The sequence below is a fragment of the Capricornis sumatraensis genome, chromosome 16 (assembly GCF_032405125.1).
Source record: "Capricornis sumatraensis isolate serow.1 chromosome 16, serow.2, whole genome shotgun sequence".
Taxonomy (NCBI): domain Eukaryota; kingdom Metazoa; phylum Chordata; class Mammalia; order Artiodactyla; family Bovidae; genus Capricornis; species Capricornis sumatraensis.
Genome location: NC_091084.1, coordinates 18,984,395 through 18,996,242, shown reverse-complemented (window position 1 = coordinate 18,996,242; position 11,848 = coordinate 18,984,395). Strand labels below are relative to the sequence as shown.

At 39.7% G+C, this 11,848-nt stretch overlaps 1 protein-coding gene across 2 annotated transcripts in view; it reads left to right on the top strand.

Moving 5' to 3' along the window:
• Positions 1 to 619: 619 nt before the first annotated feature.
• ALKBH8 (alkB homolog 8, tRNA methyltransferase) overlaps positions 620 to 11,848 on the top strand; it is a 124,484-nt gene continuing 113,255 nt past the window's right edge. Inside the window, exons 1-2 of one of the 2 annotated variants that reach the window (XM_068989074.1) lie at positions 620 to 633; positions 7,876 to 8,011. In XM_068989074.1, coding sequence (XP_068845175.1) covers positions 620 to 633; positions 7,876 to 8,011 — 150 coding nt within the window. Of the gene's footprint in view, positions 634 to 7,875; positions 8,012 to 11,848 lie in introns of those variants that run through there. The other variant, XM_068989075.1, reaches the window with a different exon arrangement.

The following is an 11,848-nucleotide window of genomic DNA, read 5'->3' as shown; positions in this document are numbered from 1 at the left end:
ATCTGCTACCAAATCTTTTCCCTTTTCACTTCAGCACTGCAATAGCCTGTTACCTAGTCTTCTTTTAGTCTTTCTTTCATATTAGTCCCTTTCAGGGATCCCCTTAGGCGTACACAACAGAATGGTGGAAAGTCTTCCATTATATAGGTAGGACAACCCATCTTTCCTGTCCTACCTCCCTCAACATTCTTCCACACATCTTTTTGTGGTATTCATCATTCCCGAGGCACCTTCCTACCTATTCACCTCCCTCTCTCTTGTCCCTGCGAGTCATCTTTCAGACTCCAGAGTTCCCTCCCATACCCCTAAGACGACTCAGGAAGAAAGATACACGCAGTCCAAGGGGGAGATGGGTAATAATCAGGGCCCGAGGGACACAAACCTGTTTGACCATGTCCATTTGGGAAGCTACTCCAAATAAGCTGCACTCACAATGCTTACTATACCCCCTCAAAAGACAAAGTGATTTTCACTGGAACGGAGAGGAGGCATCTCAGTAACCAAAGACTCTTGGCAGAGACAGAGTTTCAGCTAGTCTCTGGGAGGCGAAAGGGATTGTGGGAGCGCCGTTCATCGTCCCAGCAGGCTCATGGGAAATGTAGTGCAGTTTTTCTCCAACATGGCGGCGCCAGGGTGAGTTGTGTGAGAGTACTCGCCGCGGTTTTCTGTGTTAGAGTGGGAGAACCTGGCGAAGGAGAGGGCTCTCGTTTGCTGAGAACCGCGCCTGAGTCAAGGTGGAGATTTGTGGCCCTTCTTATTGGTGGGAACGGAGGCTTCATATCTCCGCTTTCCCTTGTTGCCTCTTCCGGTGTCCTCTTTCTGCCCCATGAGCTTCGGACCTCACCAGGGAGAGGAGGGATTGTCCGTGGGCAGTAGGGTGTCCGTGCGTTCCGTGGTTCTGTTAGAGTTTGAGGTGCATGTGCTCACGTGGTGCCTGTGTCAGTCTTTTTTTGTTTTGTTTTGTTTGGAGGGTTGGAGACAAGTGGCTATCATCTGGGGAGTATTGGTCTGTGATGTTAGCTTCAGGAGTTTTTTTGATTCGTGCCAGTGCAGTGAAGAGAGTGTTGCTGGTGGTCTGGCAGCTTGCAAAACTGTATCTTCCTATGCCCTTTATTTTGAGTAATACCTGAGACTTGTGCTTTTCGTGGTGTGAGCCAATAGTTTTGGCTGATTTCATTTAGCAAATATTTGCTGTGTACTTTCTGAATGCCAGACAGTCAAATTCTGTGCCTTCAATTAGGCGACAGCCTTCTGGGTGAACGCAGCACACAACAAAGTAGTTATAATATGATGTGAAAATGCAGGGATATAGTTGCACATCATATATTAATGAAAACATTGAAGAGGGCCACCAAACTCAATTCTGAAGAAGAGGTTTAGAACGTAAGATGGCAAATTCAGTATTTAGGCTTACTCAGTAAGATTTATTGATTCGCTGCTATGTGCTAGGTCCTGCTCTAGGTGCTGGGTGTTACAGGGTGAGTAATACGGACAAAAATCTCTACTATCATTTTATTGTTCAGTCGCTCAGCGGTGTCTGATTTTGCGACACCGTGGACTGCAGCATATCTGGCTACCATGCCCTTCACTATCTCCGGGAGTTTGCTCAAACTCATATACATTGAGTCGATGATGCCATCCAACCATCTGTTGTCCCCTTCTCTTGCCCTCGATCTTTCCCAGCATCAGGGTCTTTTCCAACAAGTCATCTTTGTTATAGCTTTTCTTCCATTTTAGTAAGTTAAAGGAGGAAAACAGAGTAAACACATTAATGAAGGCATTAAAAAATATAGAGTAGTTGTTCTTCAAAGAATTAAAGTGAAGTGATATGACAAGTGATGGGGTCAGTTTTTTCTAATCTTTTTTTTTTTTTCCTTCTTAAATAGATAGTGCAATTTGAATAGCTACTAAATTGAAAAGTTGCAAAAGAGGAGCTTTCACTCCTCATTCCTGTACCCAGTCTTCCTATTTTCCCTTCCTTGAGTCAACCCATATTACTGATAGTCTTGTATGTCCCAGAAATTTTTATGTATAGTTTATATATCTGTACCATATACTTAATAGCCAGGCCTCAAATTGTTTCCAATCTTTGCTATTAATTTAATTTATGTACATTTGTTTATACTACTTGGTTCATTATAGGCTCTCTTATTCAAGGAGAGCATAACACATATATTATTATTTCCACTTAGGGCAGTATCCAATAGAATGTATTGGGGTTAAACTTTCTTACAGAGTAGATGTGATCTCAAAATTCTTATTATCCTGTGGGGAGTGTGCTTAGGCCAGATACAACATGGCTAATATTCTAATAAAATAGTGACCTTGCTCTTGTCACATCCCATAACATGGCAAGGCATGTGCACATCTTTGTGCAGTAGTGGAAATTCCTTGGCCAGGGAATTGGCCTTGTTCGAAAGGGGCCCCTCCAGGTCTCAGCAGCTGGTATCAGTCTTTTCCTTGTTAAGGTGACTGAGACCTGTCTTCACATGTAGTACTATTGCCTGACTGAGGGAAGGAGAAGGGAAAGGAGATACCAGAAATGTGATTATGAGGCTCCATCTACTGGTGCCAGACTCTTACTGTCAGACTTAAAACAATGTATTCAGATTCTTTTCTTTCTCATTTCTTCCACTTTGCAGTCTTTGCTCATGTATCATATTTAGGAAAAAACTGTTAGATTCATCCCCATTCTTCATTGCTGACTGCAAAAATGATGAGCTTGGAATGGAATGGCAATAAGATAATTCTTTGAGGCCCTCTCAACTCTTGTTGGTCTTTAAACCAGTCTCATCTGGCTCTTCTGAAAATTAACAGTAATTTAGTAATAGACATATGTAATCATTTAAGAAAGTTATGAAATTGTGTCAGAGAGTAGCACAGCCAGACATTAAAATAGTGAAAACAGATTTTCTTTAGGTAATTATTGACAGTAGGGGAAAGAGCTAAGCTCTGTTCCAGTTTGTTTGTAAGTGCTTAGGGTGTGTGTGGCAGGGTGCTCAGTAGAGTGAAAGTGAAAGTGTTAGTCTCTCAGTCCTGTGTGATTCTTTGCGACCCCCTGGGCAGTGGCCTGCCAGGCTCCTCTGTCCAGGGATTCTATAGGCAGGAATACTGGAATGGGTTGCCATTTCCTTCTCCAAGGGATCTTCCTGATGCACCGGCTCAGTATAGTTGGTCAGTGTAAATGCACTTAGGCCACCTGTTTGTTAGCTGGCAGTTACCAAAGTTAGGATTCCATCCTGTCACGAAGATGGTCATAGAGGCCCTGTGCTTCCTGATGATTACATTTCAAAGGGGAAATTCCCTGCCAGTTCAGCGGTTAGGACTCCATGCTTTTACTGCTAAGGGTATATATAGGTTTAATCCCTGGTCAGGGAAATAAGATCTCATAAGCCAAATGGTGCAGCCAAAAAAACCCCACAAAACACAAAAAACATAACAAAGCCAAAAAACATTTCAGAAGAATAACACTCAGGTCCTTGAGAGAAAAACTTCTGAATTGTAAGAGATACTGATACATGTTCACAACTGTAAGCTGTTTTTAATAAGTACCTTAAAAAAAAGGAAGGTCAGAGGCCTATTGTTATGAGTTGCTAGAACAAATAATAAAATTTCCTGGCAGCATTTTAAGTTTTCTTAGTCATCCATTAAAAAAAAATACTTATTTATTTTTAATTGATTGATGATTGGCGTACAATATTGGTTTGATTTCTGTCATATATCAACTTGAATTAACCTTAGGTGTACATGTGTTGCTTCCTTGAATCTCCCTCCTATCTCCCACCCATTTCCACCCCTCTAAGTTGTTACAGAGCCTCAGTTTGAGTTCCCTGAGTCATACAGCAAATTCTCATTGGTTATCTATTTACATATGTTAGTGTATATGCATCCATGCTGCTGCTGCTGCTGCTGCTAAGTCGCTTTAGTCATGTCCGACTCTGTGCGGCCCCATAGATGGCAGCCCACCAGGCTCCCCCGTCCCTGGGATTCTCCAGGCAAGAACACTGGAGTGGGTTGCCATTTCCTTCTCCAATGCATGAAAGTGAAAAGTGAAAGTGAAGTCTCTCAGTCATGTCCGACTCTTAGTGACCTCATGGACTGCAGCCTACCAGGCTCCGCCATCCATGGGATTTTCCAGGCAAGAGTACTGGAGTGGGGTCATTGCCTTCTCCGATGTATCCACGCTACTCTTTCTATTTATCTCACCCTCTTCCTCTTCTCCCCCACCCTTGTCCATAAATCTGTTCTCTATGTCTGTGTCTCCATTGCTGCTCTGTGAAAACAGTTTGTTAGTACCATCCATCTAGATTCCATATATATGCGTTAATACAATATATATATATATATATATATGACTTTGTATAATAGGCTCTTTCTGACTTTGTATAATAGGCTCTAGGTTCATCCACCTCATTAGAACTGACTCAAATGTGTTCCTTTTTATGGCTAAGTAGTATTCCATTGTATATATATATTGCAGCTTCTTTATCCATTCATCTGTTGATATACCTCTAGTTTCAGGCAATCATTTTAATGAGAAGCTGGGATCATCCTAAGATATGGCTTTATGCTACTGTAAACCATGGTAGAGTTTGGTCACATGTTTTAGTGCAGGGTTTGGATGGAGTTATGTGCCACGAATAGGTACTATTATTCCTATTTTATGGGTGAAGAAACCTAAGCACAGAAAAAACTTAGTAACTCACACAGGCTCATTATAACTAATAAAGGGTAAAGCTGAGGTTTGAACTAGAACTTTGACCTCTAAACACTGTGTTATATTGTTTGAGGAGGCTGTGGGGAAACAAAAATATGATTTAATTTTTGTCATTAAAGAGCTCATAGTCCAGTGGAAGGGGACAAACAGAACAAATAGTGCAGTGTTAAAAATGTATATTCGGCTATCTCCTTCTTATTTAATGATGACTCCAAAAACTTTCTTTCTAACCTTATTTCTTCTCCTTTTTCCACTTTATATTTTCAGCTACCAGCCAGACATTGAAACTGTGTATCTCACCAGTAATTCAAACGTATGATATCCTAAATCTGACTCATCACCTCCCCTTACTGATCTGCTCTTCCTGACCATCTTCTGACTTTGCAGTCAGAATTTGGAATGACATTAGTATTGCCTCTCTGTCACTCACTCTGTCCTGTTAGTAAAGTCAAAGTGAAAGTGAAAGTAATAATCACTCAGTCCTATCTCACTCTTTGTGACCCCATGGACCGTAGCCCACCAGGCTCCTCTGTCTGTGGAATTCTCCAGACAAGAATACTGAAGTGGGTAGACATTCCCTTCTCCAGGGGATCTTCCTGACCCAGGGATTGAACCCAGGTCTCCTGCATCACAGGAAGATTCTTTACTGTCTGAGCCACCAGTCCGATTCTTCTCTTCCTCATGTCTGAGTAGTCATCACAGCTTATTGATTGTTTTGAACTTATCTTTTGCCCTCTCTCCTTATTTCCCTTTTCTTTCTTTCTACAGCCTTCACCCTAGATGAGACCAGCATTTCTACTTGTTAAACTGGATTATTGCAAGTCCTTTTGCCTCTCATTTCCCTATTGTGCTGTCCAGCTTGCCTATTTTACTGGCCTTACCTCCTGTCTCATGTACTACATGTGTTATTTAAGCTGGATTACTGCTGTTTTTTCAATATCTCAACATTTTTATTCTGTATATAAAAACTAATAGAGTTTTGACTGTTTAAGAACTGCTTTGAAATGATTTTTATTTAAGTTCATAAGTTTATTTTGTTTGCCAACTTTGAAGACTTTCAAGTGGGTGAAGAGTGGAGTTGGTGGGTCAGCCAGCATTCTTTCTTCTAAAAAATTATGTCTGCTACTCAGTGTCTTTGCCAGACACATCCATTTCTGTTTTTAGCTTCTGTTCTTTATTGCCTCGCTGGATCCCTTCCCTTCCGTATGACTGTGTATTCTTCTTGTCCTTTGATACTCATCTCAAGTCCCCTTCTGTTTTGAAGTTCTCCCAAACTTTCCCAGTTAACATCAATCTTATCTTTTTTGTCTCTAATTTATATCACTCTTAAAGAACATTAACACTTAATTACCTAAAGATATGTCATATTTTTTCATTGTTTAATGTTTGTCTGTTTTCCTCAACTAACTTATAAACCTGTATTGAAAGCATAAACCATGTATTGTTTGCTGTAGAGTGCTGAGTCCTTAAGTAGACATGTGTGTATTCACTCATTGTTTGATTATCCCTTCCACAAACTTTTGTTGAGCACCTGCTGTGTGTTGGCATTTCTGCTCTCCTGGAGTTTACATCCTGATGGAGGAATTAAGCCAACAAATTAATCATCACAAATTTTTTAAAATTCCGTGAGCAAAATAAAATAGGCTTCTGTAGTAAAGCATGATGCAGGGTGCTGATGTGGACAGTGTGAAGACCTTTTTGGGAAAGCACTCAGGAACTACTTACTGATTGACATATCTTTAAAAAAATGAAAACATAATTCTATGGTGTTCTTAAACCTGTTATTTTAAAAATTATAGATACCAAATATTTAACATACACAGTTTAAAAAAATAATAAACACCTAAACCACTACCTAGCTTAAATACTTTTAATACTTCTGTGTGTCCCTTTCATATCGCAGTTCTCTCTTCTCTCCTGAAATAACTTCTCTCCTGTACTTTGTATTTATTATTTCCTTACTTTTATGCTATATGTGTATTTCTAAACAACATATGGCTTAATTTTGAATTTTGAACTTTATGTAATGGAATCATACTGTATATTCTACTGTGAATTTTTTGTTTCTTTTTTTTCCTTTCCTAACATTGATGAGGGTGAAAGAGGAGAGTGAGAAAGCTGGCTTAAAACTCAACATTCAAAAAACTAAGATCATGGCATCTAGTCCCTTCACTTCATGGCAAATAGATGGGAAAAAAGTGGAAACAGTGACAGCTTTTATTTTCTTGGACTCCAAAATCACTGCAGATGGTGACTGTAGGCATGAAATTAGAAGACACTTGCTCCTTGGAAGGAAAGCTCTGACCAACCTAGACAGCATATTGAAAAGCAGAGACATCACTTTGCTGACAAAGTCCATATAGTCAAAGCTATGGTTTTTCCAGCAGTCATGTATGGATGTGAGAGTTGGAACACAAAGAAGGCCGAGTGCCAAAGAATTGATGCTTTTGGATTGTGATGCTGGAGAAGACTGTTTAGAGTCCTTTGGACAGCAAGGAGATTAAACCAGTTGATCTGAAAGGAAATCAGCCCTGACTATTTATTAGAAGAACTGATGCTGAAGCTGAAGCTCCAGTACTTTGGCCACCTGATGGAAAAAGCTGACTCATTGGAAAAGAACCTGATACTGGGAAAGATTGAGGGCAGGAAGAGAAGGGGGCAGCAGAGGATGAGACGGTTGGAAGGCATTACTGACTCAGTGGATATGAGTTTGAGCAAACTCCAGGAGAAAGTGAAGGACAGGGAAGCCTGGTGTGCTGCAGTCCATGAAGCTGCAAAGAGTAGGATATGACTTAGTGACTGAACAACAATAACAAGAACATGTGAGATTTGTCTGGCGCATTTTACCTATGACTTCATAAGTAAAGAGATCGGATATGGGAAAACAGCCCACTTAATAGCACTAAAGCACTGACTTGTTTTGTAGAACCTACCAGGGATGCTGTTAGATGTTCTTGCTTCTTTGTTACCTTCTTAAATATTCCTTTGTTGTCCATGGATCTGTTTGTTCTCACTTCTCTTGGTTGGTGAAAAGTATAGTAGGCATTTAAAAATTGTCACATAGAAACAGTTATAAAGTATAAAATACATGAACAGTATTATAATTATTCCTTTCTGACTCCTAAGTTTGACATTTTGTCCTTCCTTTTTTTCCCCAGTATTGTCATGAACAGCAACCACCAAAGTAATTACAAACTCAGTAAAACTGAGAAGAAGCTCTTAAGGAAACAAATTAAAGCCAGGCATACTTTGCTGAGACATGAAGGCATTGAGACAGTATCTTATGCTACTCAGGTAACCTAGAACTATTATTATAATTTGAATTTAAATGTATTGCCATGAAAAAAAAAATGTATTGCCATGTTATTGTGTTCTAAGTAGCATTGTTAATAATTGCTCAGAGAAGAAGTTCCATCATGTGTTACAATCTTTTAAATGTATATATATATATGATAGGACCTTCTAATTTTCTGTTTTGGGACATAGCCTAGTATAGTTTGAATTTCCATTGATTGTGTTGTTTGAACTAGAGGAAGCTGCAATTCTGCATTAATAACAATAACACTATACATCTATTTATAGTTTACAAAGCATACTTGTATTCATTATTATATTTAATTTCCTAGAAGTCATTATGAGATAGGTGAGAAAACTAAGGTTTGGAGAGGTTGTGATATGTCCACTGATATAAGGTGCTGAATCAAAATCTAAAGCTAGATCTTTTGTACCCTAATGCAATCTTCTTTCTTCTATTCCTAACTTCATCTCTATTATAAAGTATTTTGATTATACACTGTGAAACGTTTTTTATTTATGAGATTTTATTTATAAAACCTTTTTATTATCTGATGGGCAATGATTAAATGATATATATATATGCATGTATACACACACACACACACACACACACACACACACACAACTCTTCCTGGGCTATGAATGAGGAGAAGTTAGCTTAACCCTTAGCTTCTCCACTTATTATGAGCAGTACCCTTTGAGGGGGCTTCCCTGGTGGCCCAGAGGTTAAAGCATCTACCTGCAATGTGGGAGACCTAGGTTCGATCCCTGGGTCGGGAAGATCCCCTGGAGAAGGAAATGGCAACCCACTCCAGTATTCTTGCCTGGAGAATCCCATGGAAGGAGGAGCCTGGTGGGCTACAGTCCACGGTGGCGCAAAGAGTCTGACATGACTGAGCGACTTCACTTTCACTTTCAGTACCCTTTGACCTCAGCTTTCTTTATTTGTAAGGACATACTATTACATACCTTTTTATTCCATTGGGTCGTTAGATTCTAAAGAGAACATGTATATGATAGTACTTCCTAGTCATTAAAATACCATATAAATATAAAGTATTCTTATGATATTTTTTCTGATTGTAAAGATAATAGGATAAGAATAGTAAGGAAGCTTACCACTGAGGGCCAAAGACATAGAGTTTAGAAGGTGAAGCTGAGATCAAAACTTAGATCTCTTGATTCTCAGACTAGTACTCTTCTGTCACTCTTGTTCTGCCTTCTGTGCTGCATCACAGTTTAGGAATGAGTGGAGGTTTAATATTAGCCCTACGTTGATTTTCTTACATATTAATAGCTTCAGGCTCACCCACCCGTGGTGTCCATGCAGTGTGCCTCACGCCCGGGTTCCTGTACTGTTCCCTCATGATCATGGGACTCCAGGTACTCCTGCTCCCGCTGCCTGTGCTGATGATGCTGGGTGGCTCATGGGCTCCACAACCGATGAAATACAGTTTGATGTAATTAGGCAAGCTGCTTGTGGTGTGAGATGCATTCCTGTGGCCTGGTTCTGTAGTGGACAGCAGGAGGGCCCAGACGGGGCTGATTAGAAATGTGCTTTGCAGATGCAAAATCCTTATAAGCACTAAGCACTGAAGAAACAGTTGTAAGGCATCATCTAAAAACCAGCCTATGGAGGACTTTTCCTTTCCTGAAATAGACCTTTGATAAAAGTACATACACACACACACACAAATGAATAACTTCAGATAATTTGAACCAAATCCCACAAAAAAGGATGGAGTAGATAATAGATTAGAGTTAATATATATGTACACACTTACTGCCAAGAGCCACTGAGGCTGTGAGGCTTTCAGAAGATTAATGACATACTCTATTTTCATCAATTCTCAAGCATAACTGGCTTTTTCCTCCCCTTACAGGGGTTGTGTAGAAAAGTAGTAAGAAAAGAAATGGGTTTCTTTGCTGCCTCTGAAACTTGTTTCTGGTTGAGATGAACTTTTCTTTTAGATCTTTGGAAGTTTTAACCTCATCTTCATGGCTCCTAAAGTGTCATTTTATTTGGATTTGATTATTTTTTCCTCCTCAGTATTTTTTTTTTCCTTTTTTTTTTTTTTTAATTTTACTTTACAGTACTGTATTGGTTTTGCCATACATTGACATGAATCTGCCACGGGTGTACATGAGTTCCCAATCCTGAACCCCTCTCCCACCTCCCACCCCATATCATCTCTCTGGATCATCCCCGTGCACCAGCCCCAAGCATCCTTTATCCTGTATTGAACATAGACTGGCGATTCGCTTCTTACATGATAGTATACATGTTTCAGTGCCATTCTCCCAAATCATCTCACCCTCTCCCTCTCCTTCAGAGTCCAAAAGTCCATTCTATACATCTGTGTCTCTTTTGCTGTCTTGCATACAGGGTTATCATTACCATCTTTCTAAATTCCATATATATGTGTTAGTATACTGTATTGGTGTTTTTCTTTCTGGCTTACTTCACTCTGTATAATCGGCTCCAGTTTCATCCATCTCATTAGAACTGATTCAAATGTATTCTTTTTAATGGCTGAGTAATACTCCACTGTGTATATTTCAGTATTTTTAAAGGAAGAGAAAACATTTGTAGAAGGACTTCCAATTATATGTTATATATCTAGAGGAGAACAAATGCTCTTTTTACCGTATGTCATAAATATAGATACCTTTGCAGACTTCCCAATGGTGATAGTGGTAAAGAACCCGCCTTCTGGTGCAGGAGTCTTAAGAGATGTAGGTTTGATCCCTGGGTCAGGAAGATCCCTTAGAGGAGGGCATGGCAATCCACTCCAGTGATCTTGCCTAGAGAACCCATGGACAGAGGAGCCTGGCAGGCTGTAGTCCTTAGGGTCACACAGAGTCAGACACGACTAAAGTGACTTAGCACACATGCATGTAGGTATCTTTGTACAATGTTATAGTGATTGTTAGGTTTTTCTAGAGCCATGGTCCTCAGCTTATCAGGACTGAAGATAACTTTAAAAAAATCTGAATTCTTTTCTTCATATTACTGGAAAAATTGCTTGACTGAACAACTGTTTATTAAAGTAAGCATTAATTGTATAGCCCACATGTAATAGTAAGTAAGTTCGTCCCTTCTCTCCTGCATTGCACTTGTTTTTGTGTGGTTTGACTTTAGCATTGCCCACAAATCACTTGGAAAGCATCTTTGAGTACTGCTGTTACTCCTCAGGTCACCTCTCACTGTCTTCGGCAATTCCTAGGTGGGGTATGGATCCTTGTCAGTTACAAAACTGTTGTAGTTCCTTAGATTTGGGAATACTGGAAATATTTTTGTATTATGGCTACATATGACCAAAGCTATTCTGGTACTTTAGTTTATAATCTCACTGAATGAGGTCCAGGGTAAACCATCTGAGACTAAATTTTGTACCATATTTTATAGTATTGTATTAGTATGTTTATTGCGTGTGTGTGTGTGTGTATACTTACATGTTCTTTCATCACTAAGTCCTGTTCGGCTCTTTTGAAACCCCATGGATGGTAGTTTGCCAGGCTCCTCTGTCCATGGGATTTCCCAGGCAAGAATACTGGAGTGGGTTGACATTTCCTTCTCCAGGGCACCTTCCCCACCCAGGGATCAAACCTGTTTCTCCTGCATTGCGGGTGGATTCTTTACCATAGAGCCACCGTACATATAAACTATTGGCTGCCCCATAACAGAGCAGAGCTTTGCTTATTATCCAATTTTACAATAATTTCTTTTACATTCTTTTAAAACAAGGTTCTAGATATGAACCTTCTCATTTTATACATATGAAACTGATACATTATGTTCTAAACTCCAGCTTCATATAAATCAAGTGTTGT